The 27032-nt window shown below is 49.1% G+C and overlaps 1 protein-coding gene across 3 annotated transcripts in view; it reads left to right on the forward strand.

Annotated features, from left to right (window-relative positions):
- The window catches only part of FNIP2 (folliculin interacting protein 2), a 118577-nt gene that overhangs the window by 30495 nt on the left and 61050 nt on the right, over positions 1–27032 (forward strand). For 2 of the 3 annotated variants that reach the window (XM_059922361.1, XM_059922363.1), the window contains exons 1-2: positions 4582–5104; positions 26254–26380. In XM_059922361.1, the coding sequence (XP_059778344.1) occupies positions 4944–5104; positions 26254–26380 (288 nt within the window). In that variant the 5' untranslated portion in view covers positions 4582–4943. Of the gene's footprint in view, positions 1–4581; positions 5105–26253; positions 26381–27032 lie in introns of those variants that run through there. The other variant, XM_059922364.1, reaches the window with a different exon arrangement.

Raw genomic sequence — 27032 nt, forward strand, 5'->3', positions numbered from 1 at the left:
TCCTGCTGGGGACCGCGCTTCGAGAGCCACTGGTAGGAGGGCTTGCTGTCAGTCGTTCCTGGGTGTGGGAAAGGCATTAGGGAGGGAGGGGATGAGCCCATCAGAGGGTCCGCTGCCGCGGCTGTGGGTCCTGAACCCTGCCCGCCGCCCCTCCTCTCCGTTTATGCTTCCCTTCTTTTCATCAAGGTAGTGTGAAGAGGCAGACGGAGAGTCGTTCGATAAGACTGATGAGACTGGACTTTTGGGGGCACTGTTTCAGGCCTTCGTTTTTTCTCTCTGCAAACCCACGTCTCAGCTGTGGTTTCTGAGTTGATTTTTCTGTGGTTTCTGAGTTGATTTTTCTTTACACACAGTGATCACTTTTTTGTCACCTGAAAGGTGAAACTTTAATTCTCCCAACTCTAAGTCAGGGATGGGGATGGAGTCGTCCTTAGCCTCCACGTCTTGGGGACTGGAGGTGGCCCCGGAGCGCCGCGCTGGAAGGACTGGAGAGAGAGCCTGGCTTGGACCAGGATCTTGAGTGCCAGGAACCTGCCTCGCGTGGTCTGAATGGCGCTTCTGCTCTTCTCCGGGACCATTCGGTCCAGTCCTGGGCTGTGAGGTTGGAAGCGGGGCAGATGCAGCTCACAGACCTGAACCAGGAGCCTGCCTTCTGCACACCTGGCCCGTGGGTTCACACTGCCACGCTGCTGCATCCTCCCTTCCAGCCTGCGGCACAGCTCGCCCGTCGTGGGGGAGGGGGTGTCCGTGAGGGCGGCAGCTGCTCCAGCCAGCGTGCAGAGCTGCAGGTGGGCTGCCGGGGGCCAGCGGGTGACCGGGGACCCTTCTCCCAGCGTGTGAGCCCGGCTGAGCCGCGTGGGGAGATGGAGAGCTTGACCATGAGGAGGGGCCGAGGTAAATGGTCGCGTGCGTGTTACCCTCTGTTGACAAGCAGGGGATCCAGCGTGGTAACGAGTGATGGAGCCCGTAGGAGAGGAGGATTCCGTTTCGGGAAAGAGAAGAAGGAGGTCACGGGAGGCGGGGTCAAGGTTGACCAGGACGTTACCTTTCTCTCACCTGCTCCACGCACTGCTCTCGTGTCTCAGAACAGTGGATGTGACGGTATCATTATTACTTGTTTCTCCATTTACTGAAGAAATTATAAAGCTCCCTTTTAAATGTAAAGAAGTTTAGAGCCACATTGTGGCATCCCCTTTGAGTACAGTGGTAGTGGTTTTGATGTACATCTCTACTTTATTCCATACAATCAGATTTTGGACTGTGGAATTAGGTTTCTTAAGGGGGAACATTAAACGGAAACGTTAAATGGTAAAATAGCACGCGTCACGTTGATTGGAGTGAACGCAAGATGTTAAAGCTTCTAAAGGAACTTTTGCTGCGCTAAGTAAGAGAGAGAGGGAGACTTTGAGCGCAGGCGGCGCCCTCTGGTCAGAACACACTGTCAAGAGGCAGGCAGCTTTTTGTGGCTCGATTCATGCCCTAGTTTTAATGTAAATACTCAGTGGTGCTGACCCAATTAAAAGGTCACGTGTGAGACCTGCACAGAGGGAACGTCAAGAGTCAGTTTTTATCCTCAAAGAATGTATGATCTGGGTAGGATCATAAGATGCATACACTTCTCTACTGCCAAGCAGTTATGTGTTAAGTGTTAGAAGCGTGTTTTTAGAAGGTCACGGCAGAATTCATGCCCAGGACGTCTTCACGGGGAAGCTGGGATGTTCACTGGGGAAGTGGTTCTTCAGCAGGTGCTTCCCAGGCCAGGAGCGGGAGCTCCTAGGAACTAGTTAGAATCACGTTCTCAGATTCCACCCGGGATCTGCTGAATTGGAAACCGGGGGTGGGGTTGGCCCAGCACTGGGCACTTAGGAACCTGTGAAGTTTGAGTACCACCTACGAGGGAAATGGAGGCGAAAGCTGTGCCGGCTGAAGTTAGGGAGAAACACTGATGAAGAAAGGAGAAGCACCGGTCGCTAAAACACCGCTTAAGTCTCGACACAAAGACTACAGGGGACCGTCCTGATTCCTTCCCTTGCTCATCCTTGCATGTTAGTTAAAGGCTGAGTTTGGGCTAGAGTTTCCCACGCCACTCAGCTCAGTTTCTGTTTAAGGGGATTCTTTCCCAATGCAGTTCCATCCTTATTTCATCCAAACGTCCTTTGTAACCATGTTGTCGTTTTCTTATTATTCTTGTCGTTTAAAAGTGTTCGCATCGTCTGGATAGGGGATACAATTGCGTTTTTATAACAGTGTTTGAAGCCTTGGGAAGATGTACAACGTTGGAATGATTGAACAGCTTTGCGGCTAACTGCTAGGAAGGTGTATGTCCAGAGTACATATTTAGAAAGGGTTTATGTCCTTTCATCAGGGCCTGGATAAATAACTTTTAGAGACTGAAGTTTTAAAAGTGAATGTGTTTTTTTACACATAGAAAGTGGGATGTGTTCCCCCAGTGTTTCCTCTACAGATTTTATAGAACCTAGCTACTTGGGCATTTTTAAAGGCCCTGCCCCATCAGCGTGGAACGATGCTTTCATTTCTGCCATGATTTTAGACAAGGCAAGCCGGGCCCTGGTGAGTGGGAGGCATCCGCCTGGGGCCTTGCTTGGGCCGCCTGTCAGGTGGGCGTGATGGTGCAGGGACTTCCTTCTGGCCTCTGCTTGCTGGGTTGCCTGGGCCGAGGTGGGCAGGTTAGAGCTGCTTTAGGTGCTCTCTGGTGTGAAAAGGCGAAAGTGGTTTTCCAGACAGTTCAGAGGAAAGAAAGAGGAACCCGTGAGCTCACCGTGGCCGCTGAGCTTAAACCTTGAGCTCCAAATGTGTTCCCTCCCTGGAGAAACGGATTCACTTCCTCCTAACCTGGTCCTGTCTGTCATTTGAGCCTGTGCCGCAGAGGAGCTGGTCACCATCGTAGGTGCGTTGCAGTCTTTCTCTCTCCGAGGAGGGTGTAGTTAAGATCTTCTGTGGGTTTGTTACAGAGGAACTTCAGGATCACATGTACAATAAAGTCTTCAGGTAACTGCGGCTTCTGCCACAAGGCCGTTAGACCTCGTCACGCTTGCAGAGTGAAATATATGCGTCTGCCATGTGTCGATGCACTTAAAAGCCCTCTGAAGCCTGTCGATGAAAAATTAATCAATAGTCGGTCTAAGAAAGAAATAGAAAATTGTATTCGAGCCAACCTGAGGATTATAACCCGGGAGACGGTCTCTCAGAAAGCTGTGAGGACCGCCCCGCCCGTTAGAGGTCACGGCACAGTTAGATACATTTGTGAGACAAAGGGTTACACGTCAGATGAGGTAGAGACAGTTTACACAACCCAGATCTGCACGCAGAGTTAGTAGTGTGTCATCCAGACCCCGCACAGGATTATGAAGGAATGTAGCCTCCTAAGGAGGTGTGGTCAGTGCAGACACACGGCGCATGCTGGCGGGGAGCAAGGAGGCCCACACGGGCAGAGGAACATTTGATGTTTAAATTCTTCTTGTCTTGCCATGAAGTATGGATTTTATTTCCTCAAACTAAAGACCCAGCCGAGGGTTCATCAGATTTTAGGGCTCTGTTAATATTTTCTTCGGCCAGATTCCAGGATGACAAGAGGAAAACAAGTTGGGACAGTCCCTTGTAGTTTTTTGTATCAAGACTTGGCCTGTGTTTTAAGGACCAGTGCTTTTTATTTCTTCTAAAAGAAAAATTATTTTTTCCGTGAATTCACAATACTATGGAAAAATCATATTGGTATGTATGATATATCAATATATGTCATATAAAATGTGTAAAATATAAATGTATATCATATAAAATAGCATACATATCACAAAATATAACAAAAATGTAAAATATGTATGTATCATATAAAAATCATATGGAAATATGTAATATATCATAAATTCATAAAATATAAGTATATATCATATAAAATATATTTCTTAAAATATAACAAAAATGTAAAATATGTATCATATAAAGTATTGAAGTATGTGATATATATCACAGATATATCATATTGATATATAAAACCATAGTAGTATTCTCATTTTACAGATGAAGTATATTCATGTCAGAAGTCAAAACTGAACTGCTTTTGTTCTTGGGTTTTGCTAGTTCAGGGCTCTCTCAGCTTGAATATGCTTAGGAATTAAGAATCCGGCGCAAGAGTTGTGAGGGTTTATGGCTTCTCAGCTTATTATTACTCTTCTTGCATAAATAAATTAAATTCTATACTGGTATTAAAGCCAGGATGCGTCCCTGCCCGCCCGCCCCCATGTCACCCCCTGTGCCTTAAGCCCTACATCCGTCTGCTGAGGGTGACCATCTCTCTCCCTTGCTCTGGGTCATTCTGCAAGGTTGCAGAGTAGGACCTGTCAGCTGACACTTGGTCACAGGAGAGCCATTCACAGGGTGGTGGCCAGTGTCAGAACAACCTTGCAGCTGAAGGCGAGTCACTGCATTTCGCTTACAGCCCTGTGAGCCATATTCAGAGGTCTTGTGATGAATTAATTGGCTACTACGTCATCCCCAGCAGGGCCACAGATGGAGTGAGTCAGTCCGAGCCGCTCAGCCGGTTGAGTGTTTTTGTCTTTTGTAACCGGAGCACAAACCCAGGAACAGAAGTAGGAAGTGGGACTTGGACTTGTCAGATCGTAATGGCTTTGCTGGGAGCGTGTTTTACAGTGTGAGGGATGCGTCTGACTTCCCAGATCATCGGAGGGCTTAATTTACGTTACAAGCGAATGTTCCTGTTTTTTTTGTTGTTTTTTTTTTTTTAACTTCTGGAAGAGGAAATTAGTAGGCTGCAGCCGGGGAGCTCGTGTCACCTGCCGCATCTGTACGGGGAGCGCAGGGATCATTTAGCACAGCTGGTCACCGAGGAGATCCTCCAACAACGGGACCTTCCAGGTCCACGCGGAGAGTCAGGGCCACCCAGGAGAGGGCTGGCCTGCGGGGAGATGTGCGGCTGCTCGGCCAGGACCACAGCCCGGCCGGGGGGCCGGCGGGACGCGGCCGGGGGTGTGAGCGATGGGCAGACGCACGGGGCACTTGCGCGCCCGAGGATCTGGAAGTGTGCCAGGGTGGGAAGGGACACCGATCCCCCGGAACGCGACCACAGGTTTGAAAGTTCAGTTCTATCTCAGAATCTCGGAGAAGTTCTTCTGTAATTCACTGGGCACCCGGGAGATAAACAGCGTGCGGATGGGAAACTGGCGCTTGCAGACAGGCCCGGGGTGGCTGGTAGGTGTGCAGACACGTCCCCCCTTTGTGGACGCAGTGGAGGATGGGCACTTGCTGGCGGCTGTTTGGATTCTGCCGCCCCCGTGCTTCCTCCTGACGCTTCCTCTGCCCCTGCCTGCTGGAGCCACCTGCGAGCAGTGGTGCCGCCCGTCCCGCGTGGAGGCTTGAGCGGCGCTCTCACGGGGGCTGTCGGGAGAAGGGGGTGCGGCCCCGCAGGGTCAGCGCGCGGGGCCAGGGGCCTCGCCTCTCAGCCTGGGCGCTGCGCGCGGAGAGCGGCGCGCGCGTGTCCGGCTGGAGGGGGGCGGCGACCGAGAGCCCGGGCTTCCCCTTCCGGAAAACCCGTTCCGCGGGAAGGGAGGAAGGCGCTGGGCTGGACCGGGGCCCCTGATGCAGCCCATCAGAGGAGGGGCATGGTGCCTGCTGTCTTCTTTTTTTTTTTTTTCTGGTGTGCAAATAGTGGTTTATTCCAAACTCCTGCTAATTCTGTGGTTCACATCTCTCAATTACTTCACTGTAAAGTTAATAATACCTTCTTGGGGAAGAAAAACACGTTGTTTTTCATCGTTGGTCATTAATAATTGCATACTTTTTTTTTTTTTTTTTGCCCATATAACTTATTTATTTAGTTTGGTTTTCATTCTGTACTTTTGTTGATTTTTTTAACTATTATTATTTTATACAGCAGGTTCTTATTAGTCATCCATTTTATACATATTTGTGTATACATGTCAATCCCAATCTCCCAGTTCATCCCACCACCACCACCACCACCCCCCCGCCTCTTCCCCGCCTTGGTGTCCATACGTTTGTTCTCTACATCTGTGTCTCACTTTCTGCCCTGCAAACCCATTCATCTGTACCATTTTTCTAGGTTCCACATATGTGAGTTAATATACGATATTTGTTTTTCTCCTTCTGACTTACTTCACTCTGTGTGACAGTCTCTAGGTCCATCCACGTCTCTACAAATGACCCAATTTTGTTCCTTCTTTATGGCTGAGTAATATTCCATTGTGTATATCTACCACATCTTTATCCATTTGTCTGTCGATGGGCATTTAGGTTGCTTCCATGACTTGCTGTATTCTTTTAGGTTGATTATTTCATCCATTTTGGAAGAATTCATTAATTTTATTAGTAGTAGCTCTTAATTGACACACTGCTTGTAAAGAATTTTAGTGCGTATCAGTGAAACAGAAAAATCCTTTGGGAAGTGCATTTCATTCCAAAGTTTTAGTTAGATAGACAGTGAGGAGGGCCAAAGAGTAAGCTCTGATTCTCGTGATTAGTGTAAAAGTAAGTTTCTAAATTTGCTTAAATGTTTCTACTTTTTTCCTGGTAGAAGGTTTCTCAAAATTATTATGACCCATAAACTGTTTATCCCATAAAGGTAGTTCTTGGTTGACAGATAATCAGGATATGATTTCTGGCAGGTAAAAATTGTTGTGTTTCTTCAATGGAAACTTAGTAAAATGGTATATAGTCCCCTGCAGGGTAAGGGCTCATAGGTTGAAAATCCCGTGCTGTCCGCTCAGTTGCAGCGATTCATGTGAGTGTTCAGATACGAGTTTCACTTTTAGACTCTCTGCGTCTGTTTCTTATCTAGAAGGGACGGCTGAGAGGCAGGAGGAGCCGGTGGTGGGTTGGCACTCAGTCGTCTCGAGTCTTGATCTGGATCCGATCCTGATCCCAGCTCTGCTACCCAGGAGCCATGTGACCGTGGCGAGTCCCCTTCTTTCCTGGGTCTCACTCTCAACTGTTCCGCTGTGTAGCTTGTTCAGACTACTTCTGAAATTCTCTCCTTCTCTGAGATTGTACAGGGTAACATCAGGACCTTCTGAATTTCCTATTTCTGCTATTCAGAGAATTCTAGATTCCCCAAGTAGGTATTTGGGATGCCAGGGGTGGCACCCACATGAGCAGATGACATGCAGGGCCACACCAGTTCTTACAAAACTTCTAAAGTTTTCGGTATGAACTTCTGCTGCTCACTTTCAGTGAATTTGCTCTTTGGGGCAGGATTTTAATCATTTTTATTTAAACAGTACTTTAAACGTAACAAAAAGTTTCCACATCCATTAGCTCCTTTCCTTAGTTTAATTTCCTTTAGATTTACTTCTCAGGAGCTGAGACGTTTGTAGACTTCTGTACAGTGGTGACGTGTGTGTCATTTAGTTGGAATTCATCTCTCGTCGGACCAGTTGTCTTGGTCCCTTTCCCACTTTCTCTTCCGCTTCGTGCAGTCTTGAAAAGGTGTGTGTTGTGTGCAGGACTCGGGGTGGAGTGAATTACCGTTCGGAGCTTGTGCCCTAAGGATCTGGCTCCAAGTGCTCACGAGTTGTCCGTGTGTCCAGGTCAGGTGGCAGCCAGCCAGGTGTGACTCCCAGCGCCTGCTCTGCTCTTGGGTTACCTTAAATCCACAGTTTCAGGTGGTCGTCTTAGCACACTGATAAGCAGTTTTTTCTTTTTGCTGTTTCTTTCTCTCCTCATGATTTTCCAGTTAGGCAAAGGTGAAGAGAAAGATTCCACAAACACAGTGGAGAGGTTCCAGGTACCTAACAGGGGCACGGTGTAGACCTGGCGCAGTGCAGGGCAGAGAGAGAAATGTTCGACCTTCCCACTGTGGTTCTTGTGGAACGAAACATTTCAGACCTGGGAACTCTGAACTACGATGCTGGGCTTCAAATGCAATTGCTTCCAATCTGCTTTCTTAAAGCTGCTAATAACTTGATTTTCCCAGCTTTCCCAGCAAGTTAGATACACCCATAGGGCTGCTTATATGCGGACTCTGGGAGGACTTGCCAAGTTTATCCGTGAACTGCTGCTTCTCTGATGGCAGGAGAAAATTCGACACAACTTGGCCCTGAAAAGTGTACCCCACACATGCCGAAGAGGAACTGAAACGGCCCTTCAGGGTCAGTGGTGCCTGGAGTTTCACATCTTGACATTTAGATTCGGAAGAGATCCGTTGTACCGCTTTACAGTCACCAGGACGGAGGGGGCAGAGGTAATGAGTGTAGATCTCTGATTTATCTATGATTTGGATGAACTGATTTTATTGAAAAAGGTAGAGCCTTCGCTTGTTTGTGGAAGGAGCTTAAGGAGAAGACAAGTACAGAAACCAGGGTGTGTTTTCCCCAGTGCACACCTCACGGAGGAGATGAGCTGGCCGCGATCGCACAGCCGTCTCGGTTTAGGGTACTCGGGGTTCTGAAGATTTTAGTAAAAGGCTGCTAAAGGGAGGGTCAGGCAGGCTGGAGTGGGGAGGGGCGGGGGGTGTTCATTGTGCTTTCCACCTGGAAACACCGTGAGAACCTTCCTGCTTAGGAGCTGGAGCTGCCGGACAGGTTGCCTGAGCCCCGCCCGGGCCGGCTGGCAGCCCCGCGCTGGTGACCCGCTCCACAGGGGCTGCAGGTGTAGGGCGGGGCCTCTCCCAGATGCCTGGGCCTTGCCCCACAGGTTCCCTGCCCTCCCTGCCTGCCTTCCCTTTTCGCCGACTTCCTGCGCCACGGGGAGTTTTCTCTGACTCGTTAAGAGAGTCCGTTTCCACTGGTCGATGGATGGGATTTCGAGGTGTCATCTGGGGATGAGTGAATGGTTGCAGGAATGCAGTATAACTGGGTTTTGCTGCGGGGTCCTGCTGCTTTAGGTTCAGAGAACATTCATCTTTTCCCTGAGGCCGCATCTCTCGGGGGTGAATCAGAGCAGCCTCGGTACGGGGGCTGCTGCATCGAAGCGGCCAACTGGCTGCCACCCCGTCTGGCTCTTATTCTGATAAGTATCGACGACACGCAGGGTGGAGCCCTTGTTACTCGTCACCACAGAGAACTGTGTGAGGGTGACAGTGCCCCAGGCAGAAGGCAGGTCCCTGCAGCTCTGGGGTCCACAGCCAGGCGCTGGGCGGCAGCCGGAGGCTTCTCCCCAAGCTCCGCGCGGCCGCGTGAACTGGCCCCGGCTCCTGGGTCTCCGGGTGAGCCCTGTTGTGGGTCGGGCTGAGGCTCAGCCTTATCGCTTCCCTGTTACAGTAACAGAAGCTGAACAACCGCTGAACAAGGGGAAGCAGGCCTCGTGGGAGTTGTGAGAGCGATAACCCGTGACCCGCCTGAGGTTGTACTTAGCCTCCCAGCCAGAGCTCACCAAGGGGGACCCGGCCGAGGGATTCCCGGGAGAGCTCCTCCCCTTTGTGGGGTCCCGGGTTTCTGTGGACTGTTGCGCATCAGGCGTACATCCATCCATCAGACGTTTACGTCTTGAAGGGTTTGCTCCTCCTCTTACTCCCTGACCTTTCTTAGTTTAGGAAGGTTAAAAAAAAACCCACTACTGTCAGGTCTTTACAGAACAGATGTGAATTGAAATGCGGTCTTTTTTTTTTTCTCTCTCTCACTCTGACATTTTCTTTCACTTTCATGCCTCCCCCTCCCCAAAGGCAAACAAAAGAGAAAAATAAGAAACCGAAACCTTGGTAGAGCTAAGCTAGTTTCTCCACTTAGTGATTTTTTTTTTAAAAAGTCGCCCCTAACACGGGAGAACGTAGAAGGTGGCACCAGATTTAGGGAGAGCTCCTCTGATGGGGGGTCTTCTCTGCCTCTGATCTCACGATCTCAGGCTCGTCTCCCCCTGGAGCTCGCTGTGTCTTCGGGATGGTCACCTCATCTCTCTGTATTTCTGTTTTCTCATCTAAAATAAATTAAAGTGGTAGACCGGGTGGGTGATCCCCAAAGGTGTGTTCTTAAAAACGTAGATTCCTGAGCCTCACTTCAGATCCACTGGACCAGATTCCCGGAAGTGGAGCCCGGGAAGCTTTGTTCATTACAAACACACACACAGAGCCTCTGGGGTTAGGCCTAGTGAAGAGTCAGGTCTGGGACCACCAGATGGGGTGTCGGAGCCCCTCCAGCTCCAACATGCCGACTGTCTGTCAGGAACCGACGGGGCCCAGGGATGTCAGACAGACGTGAGGACCTTGGCAACCGAGGCAGTCATCAGTGTCTCGTCTGGGGAGCAAGCCACGTGGGTGTTTGAGGAAGCATGTTCTCAGGAGAGGGCGGAGCGAGTGCAGAGCTCCTAAGGCAGGAGCACGCTTGGCGTGCACCCTAAAAAGTGATGCCCGAGGGCTACAGACAGTGAACGGTCCTCCGTGGGGCCGTGAATGGGCGGTCGGGCCCGCAGCTGTGCGCTGTGGCGTGAGCGGAAGGTGCAGGTTGCCGGCCCCCCAGCCTCTCGCCCACTGGCCTTTGCTTGATAACAGACGTTCCCGCCGTTGAGCCTCTTTTCTTTGTACCTAACCCTTGTTCTCTCCAGGCGGCGACTACTGCCTCAGTGTGAACTGCTTTTACAAGAGCTGATGCAGGACCACCGGGAGGCTCTGCACAGCCTGGTGCGAGGCCCCCCTCCTCCCAGGTGGGCGCACGGGCCCCGGGGGAGGTGGCCTGCCCTTCTGCTGGACAGGGGCAGAGGCCTTTGGTGGCCGCATCCAAGCTCAAGTAACATGTCCTTGGTTCTCGTCTTCACAGGGAATTCTCTAGCAGTCTAAACGATCTTCAGAGAATAATCCTATTGCAAACTTAAAGCCAGTGCTTATTACTCAGAGTTCCTATATTTTAAAAGTCCCCTTGACCACTGAATTTTTTTAAAAAATAGACTCTTATGTTTTAGAGCAGTTTTAGGTGCCCTGAAAAGTTAAGCAGAAAGGACAGAGCCCCTGTCTCCTGCCTGCCCCTCACTCACCCCTCCCCTACTCTCAGCATGTGTTACAGCTGACGAACCTGCAATTGACACATCATCATCACCCCAAACCCTGGTTTACGTTTGAGGTTCACTCTTGGTGGTGTTCATTCTCTGGGTCTGGACAAACGTGTAATGAAGAGTACCCATCAATAGAGTGTCATACAGAGTAGTTTCACGGCCCTAAAAATGCTCTGTGTTCTCTGCCTGTTCATGCGTCCCCTAACCCCCCGGCAGCCCTGATCTTTTCAACTGTCTCGATAGTTTCTGCCTTTCCTAGAATGTCATTTGGTTGGAATCATGCAGTACGTAGCCTTTTCACGTTGGCTTCCCTCACTCAGTCATACGCGTTGAAGTCTTCTCCATGTCTTTTCATGGCTCGATAGCTCACTTCTTTTTAGCACCGAATAATGTTCCATCATCTAGATGTACCAGTTTATTTATCCAGTCATCTACTGAAGGACGTCTTGGTTGCTTCCACATTTTGGCAGTTGTGACGAAAGCTGCTGTAAACATCCATGTGCAGGGTTTTGTGTGGACATAAGTTTTATTCCTTTGGGTAAATATCAAGGAGTATGGTTCCTGAGTTGTAAGAGCTTGTTTAGTTTTGTAAGAAACCACCAAACTTCCGGAGTGGCTGCACCATGTCGCGTTCCCACCGGCAGTGAGCGAGTTCTTGTTGCTCCGCGTCCTCTTAGCATTTGCTGTTGTCAGCGTTCTGGATTTTGGCCACTCTAATGGGTATGTGGTAGTATCTCGTTGTTTTGGTGTGTATTTCTCTAATGACATACGATGTGGAGCACCTTTTTCATGTGCTTATTTGCCATCTGTATATATTTTGTGAGCTGTCCAGGTCTTTTGCCCATTTTTAAATTGGGTTGTTTGTTTTCTTATTGTTGAGTTTTACGAGTTTTTTGTATATTATGGATACCAGTCCTTCATCGGAATTGTCTTTTGCAAATATTTTCTCCCAGTCTGAGGCTTGTCTTCTTCTTCTCTTGATGTTGTCTTTCACGGACCAGAGTTTTTAATTGTAATGAGGTCCAGCATATCAGCTGTTTCTTTCATGGCGCGTGCTTTTGTGTGGTCATCACCATGCCCAAGGTCATCTACATTTTCTCCTAGGTTATTCGAGGAGTTTTATAGTTTTGCATTTGGGGTCTGTGATCTATTCTGAGTTAAAATTTTGTAAAGGATTTAAGGTCTGTGTCGAGATTCTTTCTTTTGAGTGTGGATGTCCACTTGTTTCAGCACTGTTTGTTGAAAGACTGTCTTTTCTACAACGTGTTGCCTTTGCTCCTTTGTCAAAGGTCAGTTGAGTGTGTGTGACTCTGAGTCTGGGTCCTCTACTCTTCTTTGTTGATCTGTCTGTTCTTTCACCAGGACCACACTGTCTTGTTTACTGTAACTGTAGTAAGTCCTGAAGTTGGGTAGTGTTATTCCTCTGACTTTGTTCTTCTCCTTCAATGTCCTGTTGGCTGTTCTGGGTCCTGTGCCTCCTCTCCATGTGAACTTTAGAACCAGTTTATCGATATCCACAAAATAACTTGTTGGGATTTTGATTGGGATTTCATTGAATCTTTAGACCAACTTGGGAAGAACTGACGCCTTGAGTCTTCCACCCATGAACATGGAATATCTCTCCATTTATTTAGTTCTCCTTTGATTTTCTTTATCAGAGTTTTGTAGTTTTCTTCATATAGATCTTGTACATGTTGTGTTACATTTATACCTAACTATTTCTTTTTTGGGGGGGGATGCTAGTGTAAGTAGTATTGTGTTTTTAATTTTAAATTCTACTTGTTAATTGCCAGTATATGAAATATTTAAAAAATATTTTAACAGGTATATTTTTCAGAGCATGGCTGCATTCATGTCAGGCTAGTTGCATTCTCCTTTTTAAATGCCTCCATCTTTTTCTATATAAAATTGTTACTAAACTTATTTTTAATATTTTTCTTAAATATTTTTTCTGATTATCAAAATGGTACAATTTTGTTACAGAGCATTTGGAAAATGCAAGCAAATATAAAAATGAAAACCTAAATTACTAGCAGTGCTATCACACAAATTTTTACTCCTATTAATACTTTGATTTATTTCCTTGCAGTCCTTTTTGGTACATGGATGTAAGCTGCACTGTATTAACTAAACCATATATTGATATATATGTATTTTACATGTATATATGTATTATATATATATAATAACATATATATATATATATAAAATCTGCTTTCTCACTCACTATTATACCACGACATTTTCCCCATGTCATTAAAACGTTTTTAAGACAATTTTTAATGACTTTGTAGTATCTGAAATTGATGGCCTCAAAAATCTTGGGTATGTTCTGAATGGATATTAAGGTTTCCAGTTTTTGATGTTACAACCCTATTTGTGTTCAAACATCTGATGGTCTCCTTGGGAGGGCATTTTCCTTGGAGATTTTCCTTGGAGGAAATCTGAAGGAGACCCATTTTCCTTCCCCAACAGAATTTGAAAATTGAGACACAGAAATTGGTCAGGCAGGTGGGAAACAGGCAGCGTGTGTTGCAAGGGGCCGTGGCCTGTCGATGCTCAGAGTCAGCACCGCTTGCTCACCTGGCCCTCAGCATCCTCGGACGCCCCGGCCTTGCCACGCGGGACGCGCCCGCGCACCTGAGGCCAGGAGTTGAGGACCAGGTCAGCATGTGTGCGCTCCGCAGGCAGGTAGATGCCGAAGAGTGAAGGAAAGTTGTCCATCAGAATTGATTCCTCTTCCCCGGGAGGCCAGTGGCCGGGCAGAGCAGTCAGGAGCGTGCCGCTCGTCAGAACTGGGCCTCTACTGGGAACCTGGAGGCAAAGGTAAGCAGGCCTCCAGGCCTAACATCTTCTGTAGGTTAAGTCACTTCTTAAAGGGTACGAACGTGAGGGGTTTTCCTTAACGTTTTGAAGAGCGTTTTCTCTCTGTGTCTTCAGAGATAATACATTCACTTGGTTCAACAACAAAAAAATATACACCTGAATCTTGTTGTTCCTACCTCTTTTTTCTTCCCCATCCCATTCAGGTAATCAGTTTTATTAGTTTGCTATAAATTCTTTTTTTTTCTCATTTTAAAAGCCATGTAACGCTTTCATTTTATTATGAAATATTCGTCATACCGAAAGTGCAGACTATGCTATATTAACCATATGTGTAACCACAACCCAGTTTTCTTAAATCTTAACATTTTGCCACTTTTGCTTCACATGTATGATTTTTTAAAAAAAAGAACTAAAACATTAGGGAAGTAGATGATGCTTCCTGGGCCCCATCTCCCTCCCTTCCTTCCAGAGGTAACCACGGTCTGAATACGGTACTTCGCATTCCTCTGCATATCTGTCATTTACTGGCTGGGATATATCCATAAATCACACTGGGTTACACGTATTTAACATTTTAAAGTGGACATCATACTGTACGTATTATTTTGAAGCTTACTTTTTTATACAGCTGTATGTTTTTGAGATTCGTTTGTATAACTCCATGTAGCTCTAGTGTGTTAATTCCAAATTCAGTATAGCATTCCATTGTGTGAATATGATACAAATTATGTATCTGTTAGTCTATTAATGAACATTTCATTTTTTTTTTTTTTTTTACAAATTTTACTATTATAAACAATGTTTCAGTGAATAGTAGTATCACATGTGTCCCTGTCTGCACATCTGCATGGATTTCATAGGGTGAAAGAAATGGAGTTTAAGTTTTAGGAAATGTGACCTTTGGCTTTACTCGATATTCTCCGAAGTGAGTGCCCGACTCCTTTCCCACCAGCAGTGCGTGGTCGCCCTCACTGCACACCACCCTTGGCACAGGGTCGGGGAAAGGGGAATGTAAGTGGAATCTTGTTTTCTTCTAAGACAGCTTTATCGAGATGTCATTCACGCGCCGTACAATCCACCCATTTGAAGTCTATCCATACTTAAGTGGATTTGCTGTGTCCTCAGGGTCATACACTCATCACCACATCAACTTGGGGACATTTTCATGACCCTTGAAAGAAACCGCCTCCCACAAAAGTTGGCTGTCATTCCCCAGTCTCTTCTCAGCTCTAGGCAGCCACTAATTTACTGTCTGTCTCTGTAGATTTGCCTGTTTCTGGACATTTCCTGTAAGCAGCAGCGTACAGTTCATCATATCATATGTTCTTTCGTGGTTGACTTCTTACATTTACCATCATGTTTTCAAGGTTCACCCGTGTTCTGTGCATGTAACGGCACTTCATTCCTTTTTAGTGCGGAATCATATTCTATTCAATGGTTAGGCCGGATTTTATTTATCCAGTGAGGGACGTGTGGTTTTTCCCACGTTTTGGGTCTCGTGAACAGTGCTGTTATAAAGATTCCTGGACAAATTTTATATGGACTTTTTCTTTCGGATGAAGAGATGATAGTTTGGATGCCGGGAACAACAGACATAGGTCCCAGGCGTCCCCCTGGTGCAGGCGGGCGGGTGGGTGAGAAGCGGCCGGGGGCCATTTCTCCAGCCCCCTTGGCCAGCGTGGCTCGGGGCCTCCCCACCGACGTCGTGGAGTCACAGAGACCTCGTGGCGGCCCGCGTGGAGCACAAGCCCTTCCTCCCCCTCCCCCCGCCAGGCCTTTCCGCGGCGCTCACGCATGTTCCGGCCTCAGGTGCCGACTGCTGGTCTCTGGAGGACGGTGACCCAGTGCTGTCTTTTGCAAGGCCTGTCTTCTCCACCCAGCCAGGGAGGGCATTTCCAGGCCAGCTCATCCACCGTCTTGGCCGTTTAGTTAAAAAGCCAAGCTTAGGAGGTGTGGGACCAGCTCGTGGCCTTGTTTTGTTGGCTTCATCCCACTCCTGTCCGTGGCTGGCCGTGGACCACAAGGTCTGGAACTCCCTCTCAGAACCAATGGAGCAAAAACCCACTCCTGATAAACTAAGGTCGCTCCTTACCTGGGGGGGCCGAATATTCTTGTGAGTTTTGCAATCAGAGGTCAGAACTCTTCTTCCTCTTCCTACTTTTTAAAAACTCAATTTGCTTAAACTGAATCTTTTTACATTTCTTTGGTGCAGAAGTAAGCGAATACGAATATATATCCTTCCTTCTTCCACAGGAGGAGGAGTGCATGCCCCAGGGTCTGCTCCCGCTGTGTGGACCTGCCCGTGGGACCCGGCTCTCCCCCCGGGTGTCCTGCTGGGTGCATCGAGCAGGAGGGATTGAATTTGCCCCGCCCGTGTTCTCTCCAGTTGTTTGTAGTTCTCTGCTTTTAGCACACATGCTCCAGTCACACGTTTGCGTCTGTTTAGTTCCAGAAGCGGGATCGGAGTTCCAAGGTTAACGACACTGGTGACTCTAAGAGCTGTGACCGGTCACCCTCCGTCTGAACTTGCACCGATTCGCGCCTCTGCCTGCATTTCTCTCGTGTGGGCGGTCTTACCTTTTGGATCTTTGCCAATCTGATAGGGGCATGACTTTAATTTGCTTTTCTCTTTCCAAGACTGAGAGCATCTTTTCCTGTGTTTAAAGACCATCTTATTTTTGTTTTTCTGTGAACTATCTGTATCCATTGCCCACCTTTCCATTGGTTTGCAAACCTTTATTGATTTCTGGTTGTTCTTTATCTATGAGGGAGATTAATCCTCTGTCTGTGATACGAGTTGCTGAGGTTTCTGTGAACTTTTCAAAAAGCGCTTGATCACATATTTTCTACACAATTGAGGTCATACTGTGTACATAATCCCGTGTTCTGTTTCTCAGTCTTAACACTGTATCATCAGCATTTTTCTTTTTCAAATGTAGCGTTTCTTTAAACCCTGAGACGGAAACGCAGAGGGAGGTCTTAGGGTGCAGAGCGTGTGACGCTGAGTGGTTTGCTCGTGATGATGGCCCAGCAACGCGGGGAGAGCAGAGTTTGGGGTCAGGAGACATTGGTTCGAGTCCCGCCTTTGCCACTTACTGGTTCCAACCTTATTAAGGTCTCCAAACTTCTGCACAAAATAGGTGGTGTAGTGCCACCTCTCACAGGGCATCTGTGGACGCCAGCTCAGGTACTTTCTGGAAAGGAGTTAGGTGGGTATTTCTGGGGCGCCCTGTGGCTCTCACCACCAGCCTCCCTGCCTGCACCCGGACGTCAGGCCTTCTGGAACTAGCGTCTCTAGTCTCTGAAATTATGCAGTAAAAATGGACAGTTACTTAATGCGGTGGAAATCAATTCAGTACAGTCCTGGAATGGTAATCACAAACTGAAAGCTGTAAATAGGTTGGATAAATGAGAAAGGGCATCACTTTCTTAGAAACTTTGTCCTGTCTTTGGGGGAAGCAAGGGGGTGAAAAGGGGCAGGAGAATGTGGTGTATGGACGCTGAGAAGGAAGCTCAGAAAATGTCATAGTCTCAGGCCGAACTACGGGTTTGAAACCGAATCTGAAGGCCTTGAATTCATTAAGGTCGTTTCCTTGAGGGAGTTCACCCACTGCCTCAGGCTTCAGCTTCAGAAGCTTCTTGGAGCAAACTGTCATTGAGGTTGTTTGTCTTAAGACAATAGATAGCTAGTGGGAAGCAGCCGTTTAGCGCAGGGAGATCAGCTCGGTGCTTTGTGACCACCTAGAGGGGTGGGATAGGGAGGGTGGGAGGGAGGGAGACGCAAGAGGGAGGAGATATAGGGATATATGTATAGCTGATTCACTTTGTTATACAGCAGAAACTAACACACCATTGTGGAGCAATTATGCTCCAATAAAGATGTTAAAAAAAATAAATTAAAAAAAAAAGACAATACTTGAATCTTTGATGGACTTAAAGAAAGAGTGTTCCTGCTGTATTCCTCAGTTTCATTATTTATTTTTAATTTTTCGAGAGAGAGTACAGTCATATGGTTAAATATTCAAAAGCCACAGTGTCTTTTTTTTTTTTTTAAGTCTTTAATTTTTATTTTTTGGCTGCGCCGAGAGGCAGGCGGGATCTTAGTTCCCCGACTAGGGATCGAACCCGCGGCCCCTGCAGTGGAAGCTCAGAGTCTTAACCACTGGACCCCCAGGGAAGCCCCCAGAGCCGCAGAGTCTCAGTGAATACCTGCAGCTCGCTCACCGGCTTCCTGGCTCTGCGATAGGCACTTTGCAGTTAACCCTCAAGTGAACGCTCGTGAGGAGGGTGCCACTGTCATCGCCGTTCTGCAGGTGCGGATGCCGAGGAACACAGAGCGGGGTGCTTGCCAGGCCGCACGGCTGGGAAGAGGCAGGGCTGGGGCGCCAACGCAGGCTGCCGCCCGGCCCCGAGCCTGCAGCCCCCTTGCTGTGCGGCCCTGGCAGACGGGCACCGGGTGGTGTCAGGAAGCCCCCTCCCTGTGCCCCGGAACGAGGGGCCCACTTGCTTCTCTCTCCCAGCAACCCAGCCTCCTGCTCCAGATGCCCCCCGTCTTACAGCTGCGTGTCTTTCTAGACATACTCTGTGCAAATACAGTAAAATCCAGAGTTTTTTCCTTGTGTCTCCTTTTCAAAAATACATACGGCAGCTTTCTACACACAGTGTTTTATACTTCTTTTTCCCCAGTTAAAGTGCTGTCCTAGCGCGAATTCTGTCATCACACGAGGAGAGCTCCCCATTCGGGGCCGTATCCGCGTAGCACCCCGATGTAGGGACGTACCATCCCATGCTGACGCTTAGCTCCATCCTTTGCTGCCCCAGATGGTGCGGCAGGGGATCCCATTTTGTGCGTGATCAGTTTGGACCGATGCAAGTTGATCTGTCGGATTAATTCCTAAAGTGGAATTGCTGGGTCCAGGAGTATGTGAGTGTGTGTGTTTGCACCCATCTCTCTCTCTCTCTTTCCCACGCTCTCTTTTCCGTATTTTGGCCCCAGCCCTGCAGCACTGCGCTCCCACTCCTCCCCCACCCACTCGCCTGTACCCATCTCTTCTAGGGATAATATTTTACGACCAAAGACAGGTACAGCTTCTACTTATTTTTACATTCCCGTTTTGCAAACAAAAGATCTTATGGAGAGAATCGTGCTTTTAACCTCTGCAAACCTCTAGAAAAACTGACCTCTAGAAACCTCTAGGGAAAAAGAATTATTACCTTATCTGTGTGCAAGTTAAATGGATCTAGAATGAACTCATGTATAAGGCTGTGTCTTGAATATTTACTTCGAAGTTCATTCACTTACCTGTTATGAGTAAGACAGTTTCCCTGGGTGGAGGGGGGGATGGGAAACCTTCCCTTCAGGAAAAGCTATGGAATCATGTTGATGCAAGTTAGCTTTGAGCAGAGGTGAAAATTACATCTCAGCCATCCTGGGATACAGGGATGCACGTTGATGGTTTGGGTTATGCTGACAAGAGTGTGAAAGAATTAGCTCAGGGAATTAATGCATGCGTGGAGGTGGATCGCGAAGCTGCTGTTTAAAAAAGTAGTTTCTAGCTTCTAGATACAAGAAAAGAATTAGTAGTGCTCTTTTAAGAACTAAAGGAACCCTTTTGGAAAATATGAGCCGCATTTAGAAATTCTGTAAGTTTTAAAGAGGAGAAAGGGAAGAACCTGTTGATAACCATAAGGGAACCTGGGAAGCCCGCGGGGGCGGCAGCCTGCCTGGTGTGCTGCCCCCCAGGGACACCCGCCCACTCAGCGTCACTCGTGCCTCGAGAGAGCGGGCGCTTTCCCCCTTCAGACTTTGCCAGCAGTCTCTGAACGCTCTGTCGATTCGAGGTGTGTTTGTGCTGCCTCTGGATCGCAGTGCAGACTCCTTCTAGGAAGGCGAGGGGTACCATGCGGGGATGGAAGTCAGTCCGCGAAGGTGGCTGTCCTCTTCGTACCCGGCTGGGGTCACCTGTTCTGAGTTGTTCTCTGCACACCTAGTAGATGGTTTGTGTCAGAGTCGGAAGGCTGAGGCCTTGGAGGTCATTGTGGCCGCAGTCCGTCACTTACGGAGGAGGGGGCGCCGGGGTCAGATGCTCGTCCGGGCAGGGGGCCGGGCGTCTGGCACGCGGCCTGGCCCCGGCCAGGGGCTGTGGGTACACAGTCTCCACCTGCTTCCGAGTCCTACCCGACGTCACCCCGAACTCAGGAAGGATGGACGGGACTTGCCTTTCCTCTTCGGTGTTTCACAGTTCCCTGTTCGTAGCTCCCAAACCTCAGGCCGGGTGGTGGCTCATGCTGTTCTGTCTTTACTGTGTGCACATATTACGTGAAGGCTGTGTGGCTTGAGCTTGTGACCGGCGTGGCCATTCATAGCGCTGTCTCGGCGGGAACCGCGCTCCCAGCCGCCGGCGGCCCCCCTACGCGTCTGCCTCCACCGCCAGCTCGTTAGGACGGCTCATATCTGGAGTGATGCGGACGGGACTTCTGGCCTTCCCTCAGACATAGCAAGCAGGACACTGGGCAGCAACCTCTTACCCTACAGTCCCCAAATCCTAAAGCCTCTGGAAAAAAAAGTTGAAACTGACCTGAACTATTTATAAGACTATTTATAGTCTCTTGATAATCTATTTAGCATAAATATTCATCACTTGGGCTGGTGAGATTCTAATTTGTTCGACGTTGGGGTTTGATTACACCTCAGACCCTAAAGGAGCTGTTATATAATATGTGGTATAAGCTTCTTTCTAAAATTAAAAAAAAAAAAAAAAATCTGAATTCTGAAACATTCGGACCCAGGGATCTCAGTTAAGGGACCACGTATCTGAGCTCACCCTTGAGGTCTGCATTACAGTTACGAAAGTACTTTCATCCTTATTCTCTGTCTTTCCCTTACCTGGTGAGGCAGGTAAGGGCTGCATTTGGGGAAAGCTGGGCTTTGGAGTCGGTGCCTTCCCAGAGTCACCTTGGGTGAAAGTGGCCGCGCTGGAGTTGGGAGCTCAGTCTGCCCGAGAGGGTCACCTGTTTCCCGGGTGTCACGTCGTCTGTGACTTCGCCCCACGCTTCGCCCCCGCTAGGCGGACTTGACCTCTCCTTCCTTCTGTAGGTGTTTATCTCCATCCCTGTGATGGTAGCGTTTACTGATGGGTCTGTGCATTGGCCCTTCCGTGTCGGGTTGTAAGCATTTTGAGGTAGGCACCGATCTCGTTGATGTCGCTTCCTGGTGTCTTTCATGCCACCTGGTCAGGCCGGATGCAGGCGCGGTCACTGGGGCTCCAGTTACAGCGCTCTTGCCAAGCCAGGCTGCCAACAGTGGGGATTGATTCTTTCAGTCCACATTGCTTTTACAAAAGCAATAAAGCATTTACCTTTATTTATCACCTGCTTTCTTAAAGACAAAAAAAGTTGCAGCCAATATCCAATATAAATTTCTTCAGGGAAAATAATAGCGGGGTACGTTTAATTGGAATCGTTTAAAAACTGTACCTTTAGGTTTGTATTATGTATTAAAGCTCCTGATGAGAATCTGAACCTTTAAGTACTTTTTCACTATGCTCTTGGCCCCAGGACAGCAATTCAGAGGTGAATTTTTATGTAGCTCTTCTGAAACTAAAAACCGGGCAATCTGTGGAGCTGAAGTTGTACCAGTGCAAAATAGAGGAAGAAAGACAAATCAGCTAATTTGCAAATTACTTTTCCTGTTAGCCATCTTCCTGAGCTACTAACCTAGCAAAAAAGAAACAAAGAATTCCAAATATGTTACTGCCCTGTACTTACATAATTTTTTTTCTTGCAATAAATAGCTTGCTACTGGGCGGGAAGTAGCGCACATTTGTGCTGGCACGTTTGTGCTGACGGGGTGGGCTCTGATCGCCATCTCAAGCACAACCTCCCTTTCTCCTCCACCCCGCTGATGCTTTATTTTCATGGGGGGAAAACGTGGCCATGAGCGCAGTGAGCTCATGGGAGCAGGGGCCGTGGTTTGCTCACAGCCATACCCAGGGCCTGGAGCTGCTGGGCGGATGGGTGGGTGGTGTTTGCCAGTCTTTGCTGTGATCATTGTTGGTTTTGTTGATTCTGTGGTGTTCCATATTCCTTTTTCTTGGACCATTTAAAGTTCCCTATCATACCTGACTCTTTAAACATTCACATTCTCAGATCACAAGACCGTCTTTCAACTCCGCCCGAGAACTTGACTTTGACGATTTTTGTTTCCTTGCGTGAGAGCCAGAGGAAGAAAATTTTTGAGGTCTTCTTCTCTCATAGACCGTGGTTCCACCGGACGTACTGAGCCCACTTCCAGCCTGATTCCTGCAAATGTTCAGGGGAGGAATCAGACGCCCACCCTGCAGGTCCCGGGGGACAAATCACTGCAGCAAACCTGACACCTCCCGGCCTGGTCCTTGCCAGCTTGAGGCCTGGAGACCCTGGGTGCGCAGGTCAGGGCCCCTCTCCATTTCCCAGAAGATGGTTTCTCAGGCAGCTTCAGTCCTCTCCTAGCACAGGTCTGATGGCGTCAGTCGCTCCCTCAGGAGGCTGGAATGGCACACACCCCATTGCTTGTGGAGCGGACACACGTTCCTTGACGTAGCAGTCAGGGTCCTGCTCCGGAAGTCCTGAACTTCCCAGTTCTGTGCGGTCCTGCTGCAAGAGCCCTAGCCTAGCCGCCCCAGCCCTGGGCGCCGTGCCTCTCGGCCGTGGGCCTGTGCCCTGCCCTCGGCCTGCAGCGACTTCCCACTCACCAGCACGCCCGAGCCTGGCCACCCTTCACTCCTTCCAGCCCAGACGCTGCTTCTCCCGAGGACGTCTCCTGTTTCCTCTCCTGCTTGCTGCGCTCTGCCTTGTCCTCTTGTTTCCTCTGGTTACCCACGTGCCTGCCTCTTCAAGTTCCTTAGGAATAAGGACATTTCTTATTTGTCGTATCCACCCCCTACCCCCCGAGGGCCAGCATTCCTTGGCTTTCCTGGGCTTGTAGCCCACAGCTCCGATCTCTGCCCCTGACATCACACAGCCATCTTCCAGATGTGTCTGTGTCCGTGTCCAGATTTCCCTCCTGTTGGGAAGACACCAGTCCTTGGATCAGGACCCAGCCTGATCTAGGATGGCCTCGCCTTGATGACATCTACAGAGGCCCTGTTTCCAAACAAGGTCATGTTCACAGGTACCAGGAATCAGGAACTGGACATCTCGCCTGGGGGGACACAATTCAGCCGCAACACATGGTTATATCTACCTTAAAGACAATTCTGTTTTCTCTACTTAAAATCATTTGAATTCTTATTGCTTGTCACCTTTCAGGTGAGTGATTGAGACTTTGGTCCCTCGCTTCCCGCTCTTGATGACCAGTTCCAGAAGTCAGATCTGGTTTAGTTCCAGCCGGGCAAATCTTCACATCATGGAATTTTAAAACTGGAAAGGGTCTATCTGAGTACTTCTGTTTAAATTTTACAGTAGGGAAAGGTAGACACACCATCTTCTTTTCCTGTGCCTCAGGTCGTACAGCTGTGACCATAAAGTAGACAAATAATTCCGTGTCCCCCGACGCCAGGGGCAGTGTTCTTCCCTCGCTTTCAACAAAAGCCAAGACACAGGGTGTTTCTGATGAGAGTAAGTGTCTTTACAGCTGTAGCGGGATATTTTACGGCAGAGGCCCCAGGCTTGTTCTTCAGCCTCTTGCAATCCTGCAGAGTGTCGCCCTCAGCAGAGCTCCGGGAACCGTGGCTGGGGGTTGGGGTGAGCGTGGGCACGAAGGGAATACGTATGGCTGTGGTCACGGGGCACTCGAGGGTGGCACGGAGGAGCCCGTGGCCTGCTGGGCGTCCGCACCTGAGCGCCTGTCGTCCTCGTGACGCGCGGCGGGACCAGAGCCCAGGCGGGGCCCAAGCTTGCTTCCCGCAGAAGCATCGTTTAACCACCCGCATGTCCTGTCCCGGGTGACTCGACTGTGACTTCCTCTACTAAGGTCAGAGACGGGGGACGCCACAATTACAGTCAGGTGTTAAATCAGTGACGCTATTCATGTGCAAGAAGGGGAATAGAGTTTTCCTCGTAGTTTAGAAAATGCTTTTTAAAGTATTCGGGTCAAAAAGTTGGACCATCTGACATACGTGGTTTTCCTTTCCCATGTCTTTTCTTTTCATCTTTTTAAATTGAAAAATAACATGAAATGTTTTATAGGCTGTTGTGATCGTTATTAAATTTTAGCTCTTCTGGAGGGGCTGTCCTCAGTTTGACTGGCATTGAGTCACCGTTAGCCCTCAGAAGTAAGGACTGAGCAGGTGCTTTGTAAATGATAATGCTGTTTTGACAAAATGTCATCGTTGGGGCAAAACAGATTGAGCATGAAAACAGAAAGCCATTCAATCTTTGTCGATTTTTCGCTGTCAGTGACTTCGACCTGTGTACTGTGTTTTAGTAATTGCAGAGGGTGTTTTTAATGACCTGGTGTAAAATGTCATGGTTCCGGGCACGGGCTTCGGGACTTGTCGGGTTGGGGTGGCAGAGAGCTGTCTCCGGGGCTGTGCTCCCCGGGAACGGCTGGCTGACGGCTCCCCTCTACTTCCTCTGGTGACTCGGTCCTCAGGTCAGCTCTCAGCTCGTGCTGGCAAAAACCGGCCCCGGCTGCGCAGCCCAGGTGGGGTTAGGGGGACGTGTCCAACCAGCCAGGCCTGGACCGAGAGCAGGAGACAAACAATTTCTGAAACAAACTTGCCGAGTTGCATCAAAACTAGCACCAAGGGTGCTGGGCCTGGCAGCTTAGAGCACAGGCTGTTGAGAAGGTGCAACCAGAACTTGATGTTTTGGGGGCTAACGTGAACAGTTCTTTAGCTAATTATTAGCATTTTGGAGCACTTACCTGTGTCAACCGCTGTGTAAAGCACTTTCATTTAATTCCTGCGGCAGCTTTGTGAGCTTGGTGTTAATATTTCCGTCGCGCTGCTGGAGAAACGGGATCTCAGAGGATCTGGATCGGTATCCACATGTGTCTGACTTCACTCTGTTACACCATCTCTTAGTTGTACAGTGTGACGTTGTCTGTCCTCTGACTCTCCATCTGTCGCCACCTTCCTCTTCTGTGCTCGCAGCGCCTGGCACCCGCTGGCCTCCGTCCGCACTGGACCTGCCGCCGGCACCTGCGCCCTCTCCTCCCCCTCGGTTGCTGTCACTCTAGCCTTGGTTTGAAGGGCCCAGACTCTTAAGAGTAAATTCTACTTGGCCTTCCCGCTCTAGTCTTAATCCGCCCCAGCCCTGTTTTCCTTAGAGCTGCAAATTGACCTCTGGAAAGTGCAGGCTGAGTTTACCGACCTGCTCGGCTGCCCTCAGGGATAAGCTGGCCCCGGCTTCCGCCTGCCCACCGCCCTCTGCAGCTCGCCGTCTCCCTCTGCCCGTCTCTTCGCGCATCTCCCCCGTCCCTCCCTCTTCCTGCTGTGTTCTTCATTCCCACACTTTACCTCTCCTTAACTCCTGCTTCTTCAAGTCATGCTTAAATGTCGCTTCCTTAAGTCCTAGGAACTTCCCTGCCCCTCCCCGCCACCGCTTAAACCTGAAAATATGAGTCTTACCACATCCTTTTCTTTCTTGCACTTGGACATCTGTAGTTACCCATGACGACTCGCCCAGTGTTCCGCACTGAACTGTGTCCTCCCTGAGGGCAGGGACCAAGTCTGCTTAGTTAAACAGCTGCTCAGTCTCTAGCTTCGAGCACAGTGACTGTTACACAGCAGGCGCTCAGATCTGTGCTGACCTGGTTAGCAGACACATAACTGAAGATGCCCAAAGCAGCGCATGTTGACGGTTGCCCTTTCTTAGTCCTCGCGTCCTGATTTCACTTGTTGCTCGAGAACGAACCTGCGTTCGGAGCAGTTTTGTGGCTTTTAGTTGGCTTTATTTAGTTGGCTTTATTGCTGATGGTCATTGTCAGCAATTCAGACGCTGTACCGTGATGCGCTTGGTTTTCCAAACTTGCATGTCAGACCAGCCACGATACAAGAAAAGCCTAAGTTTCAGGAGATGTGATCCCTCTCTGTTTGTCCTGAGCCTGGGTGGGTGGGAGAGGAAAAGCGAGGGCTCTCCTGACTGGCTGCAGATTCCTGGCCCGATGGCGCAGAGACGTGAACGCTCCAGCGCCTTTGACCTCAGCTGTGACGCCGCCAGAACCCAGGCGCCGGGTTCAGCTCACTGCACAGCCCTGGCCGCTCCTGCCTGACGTCTCTGCCCAAAGTTGCTTTGGAAGGAGAAGCTTTCTCTCCAGTGGTTTATCATCTCAGGAGCCTTCCCAGCCTTGGTCACGGGCACTGGCCCATCTGAGTCCACGGACAGGGCCGTGTGCCCAGGCCTGTGGGGCTCGCGCCTTCCGCACACGGGGGCTTCCGTGTGCAGGCGCACGCCGGCTGGGAGACTTGTCTCTCCGCAGCCATCCCGAGCGTCGCCGCTAACACGACTTCTTTCTCTCTTGTGAATCCACAGTTGGTCCTGTTCGGAGTTGGACCTGAACGAGATTCGCCTGATAGTTTACCAGGACTGTGAAAGGAGAGGCAGACAAGTCTTGTTTGATTCTAAAGCTGTTCACAAGATTGAGGAGGTGGCAACTCAGGTAGGAAACATGGATTTGCTTTCCTCCTTTGTGTTTGTTAGTGCATTGCCCGCTCTTTGGGCTGAATCGCACGGCGCCGTTGGTGGTTCAGAGGAACCACGGGCAGAGGTCCCTCCGCCCGCCCCATTTGCGTTCTTACTAATATACACAGGTGAGACTGTCAGCAAGTCATCGTGCAGATGCTAAGCATCGTACTTTAGATGTCACCAGAAGTGAATGTGCTGGTAAGTTGCAATCCAGGAGGATTCTGATGCCAAGTATGTGCCGTTAATGGGAAAACTGAGAATGCTAAAATTCATGAAGCGTTCGCCTGAAGGGAAGGTCTGGTATTACCCATAGGTAGTGAGAGGTGATACATAGCACTGGGTTAGACAAAAGTGGAGAGCTTTCCTTGCCACGGGGCTGCCGGGTGCTAACATGCACTGTCGTCTGCAGAAGGGCCTGCAACCCAAGCCTGTTTGACCAGGGAAGTTTTATTTCCTTTTTATAGTGGAGGGCGGTGTGGGGGTAGTAGTGGTGGTGATGGTGGAGGTGATGGTGGTGATGGAGGTGATGATAGTGATGGTGATGGAGGTGATGTGGTGATGGAGGTGGTGATGGTGATGGAGGTGATGGTGGTGATGGTGATGGTGGTGATGGAGGTGATGGTGAT

Source organism: Balaenoptera ricei, chromosome 5 (assembly GCF_028023285.1).
Source record: "Balaenoptera ricei isolate mBalRic1 chromosome 5, mBalRic1.hap2, whole genome shotgun sequence".
Classification (NCBI taxonomy): Eukaryota; Metazoa; Chordata; class Mammalia; order Artiodactyla; family Balaenopteridae; genus Balaenoptera; species Balaenoptera ricei.